Source organism: Dama dama, chromosome 23 (assembly GCF_033118175.1).
Source record: "Dama dama isolate Ldn47 chromosome 23, ASM3311817v1, whole genome shotgun sequence".
NCBI lineage: Eukaryota > Metazoa > Chordata > Mammalia > Artiodactyla > Cervidae > Dama > Dama dama.
The window spans coordinates 34463342-34482974 of record NC_083703.1 but is presented as its reverse complement, the minus strand read 5'-3'; the positions used below and the strand labels follow the sequence as shown (position 1 = coordinate 34482974).

The 19633-nt window shown below is 39.3% G+C and overlaps 1 protein-coding gene across 3 annotated transcripts in view; it reads left to right on the top strand.

The window, feature by feature from the left end:
• The window catches only part of ZEB1 (zinc finger E-box binding homeobox 1), a 192637-nt gene that overhangs the window by 165622 nt on the left and 7382 nt on the right, over positions 1 to 19633 (top strand). For all 3 annotated transcript variants that reach the window (XM_061126339.1, XM_061126338.1, XM_061126340.1), the window contains exons 5-6: positions 8068 to 8270; positions 12209 to 12314. In XM_061126339.1, coding sequence (XP_060982322.1) covers positions 8068 to 8270; positions 12209 to 12314 — 309 coding nt within the window. The remainder of the gene's footprint in view (positions 1 to 8067; positions 8271 to 12208; positions 12315 to 19633) is intronic.

The window sequence follows — 19633 nt, the reverse complement described above, 5'->3', positions numbered from 1 at the left end:
TAAAATACAGTAGTAATGTGTTTGTATTCTCCTGTAAAGAAATCAGCTGTCATTCTGCCTTCCAAGCATTAGAAACAGATGAAAATAGCATGTTTCAATACTGCTCTCTCAAGTCATCTCACCCTTGCCCTCCCCTACCGTGACCAAAGGTCTGTTCTTTATGTCTGCGTCTCCTTGCTGTACGATCATCTGTACTATCTTTCTAGATTCCATAGATATGCATTAATGTATAATATTAATATACAATTGTTTGTCTCTTTCTGACTCACTTCATTCTGTTTAATAGGCTCTAGGTTCATCCATCTCATTGAGTCAACTGACTCAAATGTGTTCCTTTTTATAGCTGAGTAATATTCCATTGTGTATATGTACCACATCTTTATCCATTCATCTGTCAGTGGGACATCTAGGTTGCTTCCATGTCATAACTATTGTAAATAGTGCTATAATGAACATTGGGGTACACGAGTCTTTCTTTTTCAATTATGGTTTCTTATGGCCAGTAGTAGGAATGCTGGGTCATATGGTAGTTTTTATTCTTAGTTTTGTAAGGAATCTCCGTACTCTTCTCCATAGTGGCTGTATCAGTTTGCATTCACACCAACAGGGTGAGAGTGTTCCCCTTTCTCCATACTCTCTAGACATTTATTGTTGGTAGACTTTATGATGATGGCCATTCTGATCAGAGGAAGATAATATTTCATTGTAGTTTTGATTTGCATTTCTCTGATAGGGAATGATACTGTGCATTTCATGTGTTTATTAGCCATCTGCATGTTGTCTTTGGAGAAATGTCTGTACAGGTTTTCTGCCTGCTTTTTGATGGAGTTGGTTGTTTTTCTAGTATTGAGCTTCATGAGCTGCTTGTATAATTTGGAAATTAGTCCTCTGTCAGTTGTTTCATTTGCTATTATTTTCTTCCATCCTGAGGGCCATCTTTTCCCCTTGCTTATAGGTTCCTTCATTGTGCAGAAGCTTTCAGTGAGGTCCCATTGGTTTTTGCTTTTATCTGTGTTACTCCAGGAGGTGGATCAGAGAGGATCTTGCATATTGCTGTGGTTTATGTCAAAGAGTGTTCTGCCTATGTTTTCCTCTGAGTTTTATCATTTCTGGCCTTACATTTAGGTCTTTAATCCATTTTGAGTTTATTTTTGTGTGTTGTGTTAGGAAGTTCTAATTTCTTTCTTTTACACATAGCTGCCCAGTTTTCCCAGCACCACTTATTGAAAAGACTGTCTTTTCTAATCTGTATGTATCCCTAGATCTGAAGTGGGTCTGTGTGTGTGTGTGTGTGTGTGTGTGTGTGTGTGTGTGTGTATTCAGTCAATAAGTTGTGTCTCTTTGCAACCACATGGACTGCAGCATGCCAGGCTTCCCTGTCCTTCACTACCTCCTGGAGTTTGCTCAAATTATGTCCATTCAGTCGGTGATGCTATCTAACCATCTCATCCTTTGCCACCCGCTTCTGCTTTTGCCTTCCTTCTTTCCCAGCATCAGAGTCTTTTCTAATGAGTCAGCTCTTTGCATCAGGTAGTCAAAGTACTGGAGCTGCAGCATTAGTCCTTCCAATGAATATTCAGGATTAATTTCCTTTGGAATAGACTGGTTTGATCTTCTTGCAGTTCAGGGCACTCTCAGGAGTATTCTCCAGCACCACAATTGGAAGGCATCAAATCTTTGGCACTCAGCCTTTTTTATGGTCCAGCTCTCACATCCATACATGATTATTGAAAAAACCATAGCTTTGACTATACGAACCTTTGTCAGCAAAGTGATGTCTTTTTAATATGCTCTCTAGGTTTGCCATAACTTTCCTTCCAAGGAGCAAGCGTCTTTTAATGTCATGGCTGCAGTCATCATCTACAGTGATTTGGGTGTCTTATAGACTGTACATATTCGGGTCTTATCTTTGTATCCATTCAGCCAGTCTTTTGGTTGGAGCATTTAATCTATTTACATTTGACTTAATTGATGATATATATATTCTTATTGCTGTTTTGTTACTTTGGGGATTGTTTTTGTGGATTTGGGCATTTATTGTTTGTAGATTTTTTGATGATAGCCATTCTGACTGGTGTGAAGTGATACCTAATTGTAGTTTTGATTTGCATTTCTCTAATAATTAATAATGTTGAGCTTCTTTTTGTGTGCCTTTTAGCCATCTGTATGTCTTCTTTGGAAAAAAGTCCATTTAGATTTTTTGCCCATTTTTTGATTGCATTGTTAAAAGAACAGCTGAGTTGCATGAGCTGTTTGTTGGGTGGTTTGTTTTTGTAGATCTCTTTTCTTCCCTTCCTCTCTGGTTCTCTTGTGATTTAATGACTATCTTTAGTGTTGTGTTGAGATTCCTTTTTCCTTTTTGTGCATATGTCTGTTGTAGATTTTTGGTTTGCAGTTCCCACAAGGTTTTGCTAAAGCAGTCTGTATATATACAAGATAGTTTTAAGTTGCTGGTCTCTTAATTTCAAATGCGTTTCCAATATCCTTCATTGTACTCGTCTCTTCTCACGATTGCTGGTTTTGATGCCATGTTTGTGTGGATGATTTCCTGCCTTTACTATATGTTTGCCCTAACCAGTGAGCATTCCCATTCATAATTGCCTTGTTTCTAGTTGTAGGCTTTTCTTTTTCCCCTGGAGAAGTTTCTTCACCAATTATTGTAAAACTGGTTTGGTGGTGCCAAATTAGCTTTTGCTTGTCTGTAAAATTTTTGACTTCTCTGTCGAAATCAGAGCTTTGCTGAGTATTCTTGGTTACAGGTTTTTCCCTTTCACCCCTTTAAATATACGTTGCCACTCCCTTCTGGCCTATAGGGTTTCTGCTAAAAAATAAGCTAATAACCTTATGGGGGCTCCCTTATATGTTATTTGTTGCTTTTCCCTTGTTGCTTTTAATATTTTCTCTTTAATTTTTTTAATTTATTTATTTTAATTGGAGGCTAATTACATTACAGTATTGTCGTGGTTTTTGCCATACATTCACATGAATCAGCCATGGGTGTACATGTGTCCCTCATCCCGAACCCCTCTCCCACGTCCCTCCCCATCCCATCTCTCAGGGTCATCCCAGTACACCAGCCCTTAGCGCACTGTCTCATGCATCAAACCTGGACTGGCAATCTATTTCATGTATATATAACATATAAACGTGTTATAAACATGTTTATATAAACATGTTTATATAAACATGTTTATACATATAACATATAAACGTGTATGTTTATATACATATAAACATGTATATGGAAATATACATGTTTCAATGCTATTCTCTCTTTAATTTTTTATCAAGTTGATTAATATGTCTTGGCATGTTCCTCCTTGGCTTTATCCTGGGTTTTTCTGTGCTTCCTGGACTTAGGTGACTATTTCCATTCCCATGTTAGGGAAGTTTCCAGCTATTATCTCTTCAAATATTTTCTCAGGCCCTTTCTCTCTCTCTTCTTCTAGGACCGCTATAATGTGAATGTGGGTACATTTAATGTTGTCCCAACAGGTAGGTCTGGCCCAGGCTCCTCTGAAATCACTGCTTTTCCCCTTGTGTCCCAGCACATCCAATACCTTGTGTGTGCCCCTTAAGCATGTTACTTATCTTTTCCTCAATTTTTTGGAGTTCCTATCATCAAGCCCCATTGGCCTTAAAAGTCAAATGTTCTGGGGTCTCATCCCCCTGATGCCAGATCTCCAGACTCAGAAGCCTAATATAGGGCTCAGAACTCTCATTCCTGTGGGAGAACCTCTGCAATATGATTACTGTCTAGTATATGTGTCACCCACCCAGCAGGAATGGGGTTTAGTTGTATTGCGAATACACCCCTTATACCATCTCCTTATGGCCTCTTCTGTGTCTTTGGAAGTAGAATATCTTTTCTGGTAGGTTCAAGCCTTTTTTTGCTGTTGGCTGTTCAGCATTTAATTGTGATTTGGGTGTCTTCTTGAGAGGCAGTAAGTGCAGGTCCTTACTCCTCCATCTTGTCCTCTGGGCTTACTTTAATCTTAGGCACTTCTTTTTTTTTTTTTTTCATTTATTTTTATTAGTTGGAGGCTAATCACTTAACAATATTGTAGTGGTTTTTGTCATACATTGATATGAATCAGCCATGGATTTACAAGTATTCCCCATCCCAATCCCCCCCCCCTCCCACCTCCCTCTCCACCCAATTCCTCTGGGTCTTCCCAGTGCACCAGGCCCAAGCACTTGTCTCATGCACTTATTCTTGAACTCAACACTGCAATGATGATTCCCTTATTCTCTGTCATGAAGATGGATGAGGAATGGGGTTATGATTTGACCTATTATTAATTGAATTATTTGATTTCTTACTGTTGAGTTTTAAGGATTCTTTGTGTATTTTGGATAATAGTCCTTATTCAGCTGTGTCATTTGTAAATAGTTTTTCCAGTCTGTGGCTTATCATCTAATTCTCTTATTGTCTTATCTCACAGGGCAGAACATTCTCAATTAAGTCCAGCTTACCAATTATGTCTTTCATGACTCATGCCTTTGGTATCTAAACAGGCATTACAGTACCCAAGTTGGTATAAGTTTTCTTCTGTTATAACCTATGTCTTAGTCATTTTGTATTTTATAATTAGGCCTGTGATCCCTTTTGAGTTAATTTTTGTGAAGGGTGTAAGGTCTATGTTTACATTCATATTTTTGTGTGTGGATGTCCAGTTGATCCATTACAGTTTGTTGAAAAGACTGTCTTTGCTCCACTGTATTGCATTTGCTCTCTGGGCTCACCTGTATTCCATTCCACTGATCCATTTGTCTGTTTTCTTGCAGACACCACACTATCTTAATTATTATAGCTCTGTAGTAATAAGCCTTGAAGACAGGTAGTGTCAGTCTCCCGTTATTCTTGCCTTCAGTGTTATGTTGCCTCTTCTGGGTCTCTTGCCTCTCCATGTGAGTTTAGAATTTTTGTCAATATCCATAAAATAACTTGATTGGGACTGCACTGAATATGTAGATCTAGTTGGGAAGAACTGACACCCTGATATTATTGAGTCTCCTTATCCTTGAACATGGAATATCTCTATATTTATTGAGTGCTTTGGTTTCATTCATCAGAGTTTTATAGTTTTCCTCAAATAAATCTTAGATTTTCCCTAATTATTTCAGCATTTTGGTGCTAATGTAAATGGTACTGTATCAATCAACTTTCAGATTTTTGAAGGAAATCTACAAGGGTGATACAGAAAACAAATCAGATTCCATTACAGAAAGTCAACTGTCCCTTCCTTAAATTAGGAAATCAACTGTGAAAAAGAGCAGAAAGGAAAGTTTCACTCCAGAATAGGTAGGATTTCTGTAAATAATTTGGTGACAAAGGAAAGAGAAGTAGGGTACTCTAGGAATTCTTTACTCCAGTGTGGCAAAAGGACACATTTCTGAAAACAATAGATCGTTAGCCTGGGGACACTGCAGTTCAGTTTAATAATATGTGTTCTGTTGATCTGTTTGCAGATTTGTAGAGTCCATAGTTTTATATAATTATAAATTATATAATTCTGTATTATAATTCAGTAGGGCCTACTTTTGTTTTCCTGGATTTTTTTTTTTCTCTTAAAATGTGTTAACATTTCACCTGAAGAAGCAGTAGGTTACAATAAATATGAAAGGGAAATATAAAACCTTAAAATACAGATGTTTATAAATATGTAAAATTTTTATGTAACAAACAGGATTTCAAAAAGCCTCAGTGAAATAATGAAAACTAAACTTTGTAAAGTCCATTGTTACAAATCAGTGCAGTTAAGTCCCATTAGAGTTGGAGCCATGGTCATTCTGAATCAGTATAACATTTGAAGTATATAATGTTTTTCATTCAGGTATTCATTACCTTCAGGTATGTAATGTAGCTTAACTACTAATACAATATTTCACAGTAGATATTCTGTCACACCAGCAATATCTCTTTCCATGAAAAAGTGATTATCTTCAAAAGCACTTAGGTTTTTAATGTTTTAGTAAATTAAACATACCATCCTGTACTTCATAAGTTGTAAACAGGGGAGCTTTATTCCAGCAGGTTGATTTATCAAAATTCTGGTTCAGTGGGAACAAATCAAGGTTTTTTCACAGGTTTTATATCAGTCTGCCACTAAAGGAAGTTTAAGACACAGAAATTTAAAATGTTTTTTAAGTAAGTTTATTTATGGTCACAGATTCATAAAGAAATTATAGTTTGAAAAGTGGTCAGACATAGGGTGGATTTTTTAGTACTGAATTCCTACCATAGGTGTATTATAGGAATTCTAAAAAGAAACATTCCTTACAAGTCTTCATTGCTAAAAGGTGAGTTTAAAAACAAACAATTCAAAAATTTTTAAAAACAAAAATTTTAACTTTTAAACCTGTTCATTCTATAAACTTATGATGTTAAATATTTAGATTTATTGTTCATTGTTTTATACTGTTGGCCTAAAATAGTAAGTTCATATCTCATGTGTGTGAGAACATTCAACAGATATTTATGAAAAGAACTTGCTGTTTAAATATGAGCAACTTGCCATTTTATAAAATTACTAGTATTTTGTACACTAATTACAAGAATAAATCATGAAGACAAACAAGAAAATAGAATGCAATGCTAGCAGACAGCTTATGACACAGGAGTGCAGGGCAGCTTGACTAGTGGAAGCAAACTGATTTTGGTGCTGATGATAAAACACCTGTCACATGGACTCTGACTTTAGCCCCTGACACCAGCTGAGAGCAGTAGGATCGACAGGCGAGGAGAGTGTCCCAAATACTGACCCCCCACTTGCCTATACAAATGGGAAACTGGTGTTAGACAGAACGTAGCATGACTGCCCACCCCCGCCACATGTAGCCACTTCCCCCCGCCCGTGGCTAGTCTAGTCCCCAAAGAAGTGGGTCATGTCAGAGTCATCACCAGTGGGAAAGTCTCTGGCTCCAGGTGCCTTGTTAGCTGATAACAGAAGATACTATCATAAACTTTGGGGTCTTGGTTGTTTGACTTTATTCATTTATTTGATATGTATTTCTGTGTACTTAGCTATGTAAAGTCAGGTGTTCAGTCTGTTCTTTGCAGGCTTGTCCTTGAACAAGATATTTGATTTATATGGACTTGAATTTCAATAACAGTGACATGTTTATGAAGTAAAGAAGATTGTTATGACATTTTCTCCGGTAGTCTGTTTTTCTATAAGAAATTAAAAATAAAGTTAAGATAACATTTATAGCAAGATGTGACTTAGGAACTTTTTTCTTTGAAGAAGTAAATCCAATATAGAAATGTAGTTAAATAATGTTAATTGGCCAAGTGGTATTACATTTTAAGATTGGCAGGCTTAGATGTTTCCATGTATTAAAAATATGTAGTTCATTCTCTGAACTACAGTTTATCTATAATGGCTTATTTTCTGAAAGCTATCCTAATAGTAATCCATCTGAAACTAAACGAGAAGTGTGCCAGTGTGTTTCAGGAGGGGAAAGAAGATGAAGAACTCACGCAGGGGGCATCTCAGTGGCCAGCCCTGAGTGCAGCCCCCGCCGCTCCTCATACCTCCCTACAGTACGTCCTCCACAGTCCCCTGCAAGGGAGCCTTAGACACGTGGTCTAACTGTATGTTACTTACTCTCTGATGACTGTAGTGACATTCTTCAAATTTGAAAGAATGAACATTCAATAACTAATGATGACATTGTTACCCTTGTAGAAAATGGTTATGGTGTACCAAACCCCTTTCATGTGTATACATTCACAACAATAACCTGCATTATAATTTTGCTTTTGTTTTGTCTAATGAACCATACAAAAGAAGGGAAGAATTATGTTTTAGTGAAAAAGATATGAGACCTTAAAGTCAGCTTGCATTTGACTCTCAACTTCACTGTTCACAAGCTGTGTAACTTGGAAGTTATTTAACCTCTTCTGGGCATCACATCCTCTCTTTATAAAACAGAGACACATCAGTGTGTTGGTTTTGAGGATCAAATACAAAACACAATATCTGGCACATAGCAGAGGGCCTCAGTGAGAGCTTTGGTACTATTTTGGGAACATCTTTAAAATGTACGATCCTTCTTTTGCAGGAACACCAGATGCATTTTCCCAGTTGCTCACCTGTCCGTATTGTGACAGAGGATATAAACGCTTTACCTCTCTGAAAGAACACATTAAGTATCGCCACGAGAAGAATGAAGACAACTTCAGCTGCTCCCTGTGCAGCTACACGTTTGCATACAGAACCCAGCTCGAGCGCCACATGACCTCCCACAAATCAGGACGAGAGCAGGTAAGCGGCACCACTCCGATCCACCCACTGTCCATGCCGAGAATTCCTCACTCCATGGAAGGCAAGGGCTCTCTCACACTGAGAGCGTAAGGGGCTGCACTGGACAGTGTCTGGTCTGCAGCCTTGTAAAAAGGACAATTATTCCTTTGGATGATTGGGTCATTTCTGAGTTTAAATGCACATGTAAATACTATGAACACTATTTTAGAAGTGACTACATTTTTTCTTTTTCAGACAAGGTCCCTTTCAACTCAGTTATTTTGCTTATATCATAACAAATACGTCAAGTTGATAACTGGATTTCAAAATGCATTCTACTAAAATGTTCAATGTAGGAAAAATAAATACCATTTCATAAACCACATGACTTACTACTGACCAAGTAGAGGAGAAAATCAAACAATAATCAAGTTTAATTTTTCGTGAAACTCTGACTCTTATCAGTATAAGCTACTGTGGCTTTTTCCCATGTAAGGGAAGTTGCCTCTTAAGAATCTAAAGTTTAGACTGAATCATTTTTAATCTGAGGACTCAATTTTCATATGGTTTATTCTGTTTATATGTCGCTTTGCCTCAGCTTCTAGAAGTATTAACCAAGACTATCCTTAAGTTAGGTTGCTGGCTCTGAACTTAAGGATTAAAGTCAGAAACGTTTTCGCCAGTTCCGCTTTTGTAAGGTCAACTGTAAATAATCAAATTAATATCTGGTTAATCTAGATTTAAAAATCAAATAAGTATTCAGCAGCACACAGTATGTTGAAGGTGTGTGCTGTGCTTGGGACCCATGTCCAGTCTCTTCTATCAAAAGACTTGGAACACCTGACCACCTGAGTGCAAGAGTCTGCTCCGTGGGTACCCATGTCACTGACCCCAGAGAGCACAAGTTACCCTCTTGGCTGTGACAGCTCAGCCAAAAACCAGGCCAAAATCTGTAAGAGAAACAGTGATGAGAATGGGTCAGCCTGCCTTCTCAGGACGCTGGTGACAGTACTCATGAAATCAGCGTGTGGAGAGTACAGGCAGGCATGCGCACAAGACCAGCTCTTGCTCGCCTAGGTCATTGCTTCAGTCCACAGAGGAGCACTTGGGGTGGGAGCGAGCACCGCGAGGAGGAAACCAACCCAGAGATGACAAACCCCACCTTCTCATCTGCCCCAAACGAGTCTCGTCAGGGACAGAACAGAAGCATGCTCTTGGCACCCCGGTGTCCCGACCTGACCACAGTGTGGGTGGGCCCTGGGGACCTGACCCCAGTGTAGACAGGCCCTGGGGATGTGGCCACAGTGAGGACGAGCCCTGGGGACGTGACCATAGTGTAGACAGGCCCTGGGGACATGACCACAGTACAGACAAGCCCTGGGGACGTGACCACGGTATAGATGAGCCCTGGGAAAGGGGCTATTCAGGTGACATTTGGGGAGCAGAGCTATCCTGCAACTGCTGCCCCCACATCTTCACCCCAAGGGCCCTTGTCAAAGGAAGGAGCTTCAAAGGACAGAGGGAACTGGAGGGAAAGCAGGAGACGCTGTGAGAAAAACAAGTCGTAAGATCTCTTATGAGCATGAAGGCCATTGTGTGTGTGAGGCTTTCTCTGAGGGATGTAAAGGTAGTCAGTCGGTTTCATATGTGAAATATGTGGTCAGACCAAGGTCAGAAATGAGCCGTGATGAATGTGGAGGCCAGCAACATGAGGAGTATAATTGGGAACCGTTTAGGTTAGGAGGCAGAACGTCTGCCTTGCTGGCCTCTGGAGATCAAGGTAAGCATTTCCATGTTGTCTTATTCATGCAACAGATGTTTGAGTTTTGATTCTGTGTAAGGCCTGTTGTAGGTGTTCAAGACACAGTAGTGAAAATGAGCAAGTCCCTGACCGTAGCGGGCATGTATTATAGGTGTGAGAAAACAGATGTAAAATATAAACAGGTAGAATGAAGAAAACAAAGCAAAGTAAGAGGATAGAAAGTGGTGGAAGCTGCTTTTTTTTTTTTTAAATAGAGTAGAGAGACCTTTGAGACTAGGACATCTGAACCTAGACTTGGGTGAAGTGAGGGAGCCAGTCACAGAATGACTGGGAGAAGGGCGTTCTGTGCAGAGGCAGCAGAGAGCGTGACGGCCTCGAGGCAGAAGCCAAGGAACAGCAGGCAGCCGAGGTGCACGGAGGGAGAAAGAGGCTGGGTAGGGAGGAGGCAGATGATGAGGCCTCTCGTATGAGCCATGGCGAAGGCCTGTGCTTTTACTCTAAAGTATGATAGGGAAGCATTTGAAAGATACTGAACTTTGTGTTGATGTCTTATTTTTAAGGCCAGATGCGCTGTGGGGTGGAGAGTAGATCGAGAGAGACAAGAAGGAAGCAGGAAGCACACTTAAGGGCTGTGGCTGTAACCCAGGCCAGAGGCACTGGTGTGACAGATGTGACATCATGAGGATGGTGGCTGCAGCCTGGCTTGCTGAGGGATTGGATAAGAGTCTCAGGGAAAGAGAGGGACCAGGATTCCTCCAAATTCAGGGCCTGAGCAATGATCAGATAAATGCGGGGTTTACTCACAAAGGTAAGAAACAGGAGTAAGTAAGTGTTAGTCACTCAGTCGTGTCCAACTCTTTGTGACCCCACGGACTAGCCCACCAGGCTCCTCTGTCCATGGAATTCCCCAGGCAAGAATACTGGAGTGAGTAGCCATTCCCTTCTCCAGGGGATCTTCCCCACCCAGGGATCGAACCCTGGTCTCCTGCACTGCAGGTGGATTAAGCCCCCAAAAAGCAGGAGGAGGAGGAGCTGATTTCCAGGAGAGAAATGAAGAGGTCAGTGTAGTCCTCTTAGCAGATGCCTGTCACTGTTCAGTGGGGACATCGAGGAAGCTGTGAGAGTCTGGAATGGAGAGAGGAGAGACCTAGAGAGAGATGTTTGGAGTTGGAGCCATGTATTCAGTTTCAAAGCCAGGGGTTTGGGTGAAGTAGAGCCTGAGACATACTTCACACTCATTCTCTGTCCTTCCTGTGTGAAGGACAGAAGAAGGGAGATTGCAGTGTGGGAGAGCATACAGCAAGCAGAACCGGAGCCTTTGAACGATGGGTAGAATCTTAACAGTCACAATTAAGGGGAAACGTAGCCAGGAAGTAAGGGATGCTATCAGTGGGAGCAGGGGGGTGAAGAGCGGTGTGGTGTGTGTGCAGAAGGTGGGACTCACTGGATGATGAGATGCGGACTCCTGCTGAAGAGGCCTGGAAACTCAGAGCTATAAACCTGGCATCTGGAGCCTCAGAACCTGTGCCCAGGGGCCAACAGGAATCCTTTGGAAATTTATGAGCAGAATGTATTGCATAATTCAGTTCAAACACTGCTTTTGTAAGATGAATAAAGGGTGCAGAATTTATTCAAAGTATGTAAAAGTGGGGGTTTGATAAACCAGACAGAAAGCTATTACAGTAATCCATATTTGACTGAAAAGAGGGAAGTATTTTTTAAATCATCAGATTAAGATTTTGGAAATACCAAACTTAATAGAGAGGATAAAGTCCTGAAAAAGCCCAGCCTCTTCTTCTGTTCAGGAGACCTTGTACTTCTGTTTAGTAAGTATGCTTGAGACAGATTCCTGGACATTCTGGACCATGGTTTCTCTATCTGTCAATTAGAGTGCAGGCAAGGGAAATCATCTCTAGTTCCTGGTCAAGTACGTATTTTTGCTAAATGCTATATTGCATCATAGAGTGATTCTGATTCTTTAAAGGAAAATCTCTACTTCCCAGTTTATGTCAAAATTCTGTTGCCACTGTCCTCTTCCTTTTTGGTAACATTCCAAGTGTTAGGTTTTTGTGACTGCTAAGATTTGAGGCCTTTAAGAAACAAAAGAACCACCCAAACATTACTTTTAGCAGATTGGATGTTCTTTATGTCTAAAGCTTTTTTGCTTTATAAATAAAATACCAATTCTTTCTTACAGAGACATGTGACGCAGTCTGGGGGTAATCGTAAATTCAAGTGCACTGAATGTGGAAAAGCTTTCAAATACAAACACCATCTAAAAGAGCACTTAAGAATCCACAGTGGTAAATATTTGTTTTCTTTGTCTACCTTGAATATCATAGTGATTATGATAGTAAATTAATATCACATGTGAATTACACATACGGTTAGAAACTCTTTGCAGTTGTTTTAGGATAAACACTAATATGGAGACATTTTCTGCTTCTTTGGCTAAACTATATCAAGCTAAGAGGACACATTTTGAATTTCCTAATAAGACTATAGCATTTTACAAAATGTACAACCTGAGACACTTGAGCTTTTTGATGAATGTTCATTTCATTGCCTCTGTTGCACAGTTAACAAGGGAATGATAAAGCTTGTAGGATACATGCTTGATAAAGCATGTGCACAAGGAAAGGAGGAGATGAAGATGTTCTTTACATAAGAGAAGGAGAGATGGAACTCAAGATAGGAGATGGCATGGTGCACCGTGGGGATTGTGGGAGAGGGCAGCACGAGGGGTGGGAACTGTGGCATGAGAGGGGACTTCACGGAAAATGGGCTTCCCCCATCTCACCCTCAGTTCTGCACTACTCATCTACAGCTTCACATTAAAAGTGAACATTAATACATGGTAAAAATATTATGTTGATTTTAGAGACTTACAATTAAAGAGAGTTCTATTTGCCTTTTTTTGGAGGCTTTACTTACCCAAAAGCAACCAAGAAAATTCACATTGTGTTATGAACTCTGTCTCCTGGTTAATTTTGATGCATTACTTAATATTAAATAATTTCAATGAAAGACAACTAATGAGTGGGAAATTACAGATTTCTGCATATGCTTGTTTTGTGAAAATTATTATATTGACAATTATTAATAGATTTTACAAATATCCTGCAAAAAAAGTACAGTTGGGTGGCTTTGTGATATGTGTATTTTATTTTGGAACTGCATTAATAGAAGTTGTGCTGAATTGCTCATTGAGGGCTAAAGAATGTTACCTCTTAAAACATGCCCAAATTGAGGTTCATACAAATACATTTTGTAAAATTTTTATACGTTAATATGTCTGGAAAACAAAGCTATCTTTTGGCATCTGCATCAGGATCCTATTTCTTAGCTCCTGTGCTATTGAACAATTTTCATCAATTTCGTATATATAACATTATATTAACATATATCCAGTGGATATTTTTTCTCTACTACTATCCTTTTGTTCCCCAGCTTTATTGAGATATAACTGACACACAGCACTGTATAAGCAGCATGATTTGACTTATCTTGGCTATTGTAGATAATGCTGCAGTGAATACAGGGCTGTATATATCATCTTTTCAAAGCAGTGTTTTCATTTTCTTTGGATGAATACTCAGAACTGGAATTACTGGATTAAAAGGTAGTTTTCTTTTTAATTTGTTGAGAAATCTGTATATCATTTTCTGTTGTGACTGCACCAATTTACATCCTCACCCACAGTGACCTAGGGTTCCCTTCTCTCCACATTCTTGCCAATACTTTTTTTTTTTGTAATAGTCATTCTGACAGGTGTATGGGGATATCATATTAATGATGTTGAGCATCTTTTCATGTGACTCTTGGCTTCTGTAAGTATTTTTTGGATAAATATATCTGTTCAGATTTTCAGCCCATTCTTAATTAGGTTGTGTCTTCTTTTGATTTTGAGTTGTACGAGTTCATTGGACATTTTGCATATTAACCCCTTATTTATATCATTTGTAAATATCTTCTATTCAGTAGGTGGCCTTTTCAGTTTGTTCATAGTTTTTTTTGTCTATACAGAAGTCTTTCAGTTTGATGTAGCCCCGTTTGTTTATTTTTGCTTTTGTTCCCCTTTCCTGAGGAGACATTTCAAAAAAAATATTACTGAGATCTATGTCAAAGAGCTTACTGCCTGTGTTTTTTCTGGAAGTTTTACGGTTTCAGATCTTTAATCTGAAATATACTTCTGTGTGTAGTATGAGAGAGTGTAGCTGTCCAGTTTTCCCAACATCATTTATTGAAGGGGCTTTTTCCCCACTGTATATTCTTGCCATAGATTAACCACCCTTATGAGTTCATTTCTGTGGTTTCTGTTATGTTCCATAGATCTATGAATCTGCTTCTGTGCCAACACCATGCTAAATGCCTGTAGCTTTGCAGCATAGTTTGAAATTGAGGCGTGTGATACCTCCACTTTTGTTCTTTTTCAAGATTGTTTCGGCTATTCGGCATTTTTTATGCTTCCATGCAAATTTCAAGATTTATTCTAGTTCTGTGAAAAATGCATTGGCATTTTTATAGGAATTACATTGTAGAATCATTGAACCTGTTTTCATAATTGTTCTTTCTTGTTTGTTATTAATGTCTAGAAATTCAACAGATTTCTACATTAATTTCATATCTGGCAACTTTACCAAGTTCATTGGTGAGCTCTAGTAGTTTTTTAGTGGCATCTTTAAAGTTGTCTATGTATATAGTATCATATCATCTGTAAACAGCGACAGTTTTACTTCCTCTTTTCAATTTGGATTTTTTCTTTTTTTCATCTGACTACTGTGGCTGGGACTTCCAATACCTTGTTGAATAAAAGTGACGAAAGTAGATATCTTTGTCTTGTTCCTGATCTTAGAGGAAATGCTTTCAGCTTTTCACCATTGAGTATGATGTTAGCTATGGGCTTATCATACATGGTCATTATTACGTTGAGGTATGTTCCTTCTGTACACATTTCATTGAGTTTTTTTTTTTTATCATAAATGGATATTGAATTTTGTCAAAAGCTTTTTCTGAATCTATTTAGATGATCGTATGGTTTTTACTTTCAATTTGTTAATGCGGTATATCGCATTGATTTGTAGATATTTAACCATTCTTCATCCCTTGATAAATCCCACCTGATCATGGTATACCTGGGTGTTTCAATGTATTACTGAATTTGGTTGGCTAATATTTTGTTAAGGAGTCTTGCATCTGTATTCATCAGTGATACTGGCCTGCAATTATTTTGTGTGTGCTTTGTCTGTTTTGATATCAGGATGATGCTGACCTCATAGAATGAGTTCACAAGTATTCCTTCCTATCCAATTTTTAAAAATAGGTTGAGAAGGATAGGTGTTACATCAGTAATGATTCATGTCAATGTATGGCAAAAACCACTACAATATTGTAAAGTAATTAGCCTCCAACTAATAAAAATAAATGGAAAAAAAAGAAAAAAACAAAAATACAAACACCTTTGATGGAAAGGTTACACACTGCCTAATTATCCTTAGAAAATCATAGCATTTTCTAGGTCTACTGGTACTGTGTGACACTTCCCATTTTCCATTTTCTTCTCTAAGTTTATAATTTAAAATGTCCAAATTATAAATTCCTAATTGTGAATTTTGAAATTTTATGTTAAAATATATTTGTTCAGCTAGTAAATATTGGTTCAAATGTTCAAAATAAATAAATAAATAAATTTATTTTTAATAACTCCCCCTTCTTACCAGAAGGGCTTCCCTGGTTCAGAGGGTAAAGCATCTGCCTGCAATGCAGGAGACCCAGGTTCAATTCCTGGGTCAGGAAGATCCCCTGGAGAAGGAAATGGCAAATGGAGTACCCACTCCAGTACTCTCGCCTGGAAAATTCCATGGATGGAGGAGCCTGGTAGGCTGCAGTCCATGGGGTCGCAAAGAGTCAGACACAACTAAGCGACTTCACTTTCTCACCAGAAATGATTTGAAGTTGTTGATAGAGATTATAGCTAATTCATTTTTTAATGAAGTTGGGGTAATAAAACAGAGTAAGATTTTGTATATAAAAATAAATGTCCTATTGGAGTCATATAGGAGGGCTGCAGATCTATAGATTATATGCAGTTGGGAAGCACAGATGGTACAAAACATTAAAATATAAGTCCAGAAACAAGAAGTTGATATCCAATCACAAAATCCTGCACTGATCATCAAAAATCAGCTTCAATCAAGTAATAATGCCTGTACCATCTACAGAAACCCTTCAGGTGTTTTCACGGTCAAGCGCTTTATGTAAGCTCACAGTATGCTGCTGCTCTAAAAGAGGAGGCAGGTTCGGGCCACGCCAGGGCACACGGACTCCTGTCCGTTCATACTTACGTCTCTTAAGATTATTTAATATTAGGCTTGTATATCTTTAATACAGTGGAAAAAGTAAACATATAAAGGAAGACAGGCATGAAGTAAAAATGAGAAAGAAAAAAAAAGAATACCATGAATTCCTCTGCACATGCTAGAAGAGACCACAAATTAGACCCTAGGTTTTAGGAAGTAAGAAAACTACAGTTAGTAACAGAAATCTAGAATGTTTGTAGGTAAAAAGGATCAGATGTCAGAAGATGAGAGAAAAAGCACAACTCTTCTGATACTGAAGTCCATAGAGAGAGTTGTTCCTTGGCGCATCATTAAGAAGAAAGACCCAAAAGATAATTTACATCATCCTCAGAGGATTCAATAGTGTTTTCATTCTAAAGTAAGATTCTTCCATAGAGGCCAGTGATATTTCACCAAAATGCAGTTCAGAAAGAGCACCGCCCCAGGGTGCCCAGTGGATACCATCCAAGTCTACAGCTCCCTGGTGGTTTATTCCAAGGGGATATTTCGAGCAGGGCTACTCCAAGTCATCCCAGATAAACAGAAACCGAGGGCAAGCATTTAGAAAGTATCGTATCAAGACAATGCTGTGACAATTTCATTATATTCTATACAATGTTAGTCCACAGGAGATTGGAAAATGTTTTTTAATGAAAAAAACTGATCATTCACCACAGGTAGTTTTGAAAGTACTGTTTATAGTACCTAATAATGAACCTCATATCCTTCAGGAAACTCGGGGGGTTTTTTTGCAGCTGAGTTTTTAACAGGCATTGAAGGTCAGGGCCCTCAAGTAATGTGCCCTAGAATTGCATGGATCTCTTCTGATGTCCATGAAATAAACTCTATGCAAAGTCCTGTGTGTCACCGTCATATAAACTTTGCACATGGGAACTGTGCAAAGGAGCTGTGAGGAGGCCACTGCACCTGCCCACAGAGAGGGTGCAAAAGAGCCCCTGCACCCAGGCGGGGAGCCTCCCCAGCAAGTAACCTGGGTTTGTTCCATGGCCTGACAGTCATTTCAGCCTAGAAAACTTTTATATCAGGTGCAACTGAACACCACCTTAGCCATTAGACAAAAGTCAGTGTGCATAATGTATCAAACTCTGAGAGCACAACTTCCTGCTACAGTAGTAGTTACAGACACTAACCTAGGTCAGTAACTGAGGTGATGTGCCTTAGCTATGAAGTCAGAATTAGAAATATGGCTTTTTCTAACAAACATAATGACTTTGGCTTTAGAATAATTGTTCTGCAGTCTTTTTTTGTAGCAGCAGTAAAATAACAGGGTGATTCCCATAATAGTAGTGGTAACTAGCACCTGCTGGACACTCAGCTGCATTAAGTCATGCAGCTCTCACATAACCCTGAGAGGTAGATGCTACTGTTTCCTCCTTTTTTACTGATGCGAAAATGGGGTTTCAGAGAACTTAGCTTGTCCCAGTCACTCAGTGGGACACAGCAAAGCTGGGCTCTGGGACATAGGCCTCCTGATTCCAAAGCCACTGCCGTCCCCACTGTGCTCTGTAAAGACAGAAATAATCAATACTACAGATGCTTATTTTCCTAGTCAGCAAGGGAACAAGCATGTAGTTCATCTAAAAAGGTCATCAAATAATTAAGAATGTTAAAATAAGAGAGATGCTAAGACATATCCCTTGTTTTACGCCCACTGGAAATTTTTATCAGATGCATTTTGAGTATTGAATCAGATTTCAGGCATCCCATTGGAAAGATATTGACAAAACTGGAGAATCTCAGAGGTGAGTTAACAAGCGGGTAAGAGTTCTGAAGAACACATCCCATGAGTAATGTGTGAAAGACCTGGACACATTTAACCTGCATGAGGGAAATTGAGGGATACTTGTGACAGCTCTTCATCACATCGAAAGTCTGGCTTGTCGAGGAAATGTTAGACCAGCTCCATGCAGAATCAGAAACAAACATAACAGGGAAGGCCAGCTTTGGCTTAGTACTGACCCTCTGTCTCATTGCTTTTCTAAAGAGTCACTAAGATTTCTCGAGAGCACACTGAGTTTTGCTGTATCATCTATTATAACTGCCAGAAGAATCCAGTGAGGATGTATCTACATTTATTTATGCACCAAAACACTGAAGCTTGGACAGGTTAAGAAAATAGACATAGTATGTGACAGAGCGAGAATCTGAACTCAGATCCTGGTCCTCAGCAAAGCCAGACTAGACTGCCTTCCTCAGATCTGTCCAGTGGCAGTAACCTCCTTTTAATAAAAGAGGTTAAGCAGAGATGAGCCGGTGCCAAGGATGATATGAAATGAACCCTTCGTTGAGAAGGAGGCTGTACTAGAGGGCTTTATTAGATTCCTTCCAACTCTAATTTGATTATGCAGACACATTTGAGAAAATATAATGCACTTGTTTTAATCTTTACAACATTGAAATTCCAAGACTAGCAGGTCCTACACTTTCTTGCTGCTTTCCTTTAAATCATTAAAAAGAAAGGGGGAGATAAAGAGCTTTATTTTGCTACTGACTAGATAAGCAGCATCACCACACTTCATCATCGTACAGTTAGCCACTCATTCATCTGGCAGAGGCTTACAGAGCAGCTGTGTGACCTGCACGCAGCAGGTGTGGGGAGTAAACGGCACAGAGACCTGGACCTCCCTGAACCCAGGCATCGGTGACCTTTAGACTGTACATTCATGAACTAGAACATGTTCAAACTAAAGTTAAAAAAAATTGGATTGTAAGAAAATATTCCATTCTACTCAAAAATTTCTGTCAGAGTACCCCTAGTGACCCAGAAGAATACCTTGTACCCTGGAAGGTCTTGGGGAGTGACATAAGGGAGGCCTCTGCAAGCAGGAAGCTTCTTTTTTCCTGACATTTCACAAAGATGTTGTATTTGTGCAGCAAAAGTATACTCTGTGTTTTAATACTTAAATGTTCTAAGTTACTGTAACCACTGTCACTGAAATTGAAACTCCAAGATGGTTTTCATACCAAGAGGCTGAGTGGTAAAGAATTCACCTGCCAATGCAGGAGGCACAAAAGACACAGGTTTGCTTCCCACGTTGGGAAGACCCCCTGGAGGAGGAAATGGCAACCCGCTCCAGTATTCGTGCCTGGAGAATCCCATGGACGGAGGAATCTGGCAGGCTGCAGTCCATGGGGTCGCAAAGAGCTGGACACAACTGCGCAACTCAGCACACAGCGAACACGGCCTTATTTATCTACAAGTACACACACCCCTCGTAGCTCAGCTGGTAAAGAATCTGCCTGCCATGCAGGAGACCCTGGTT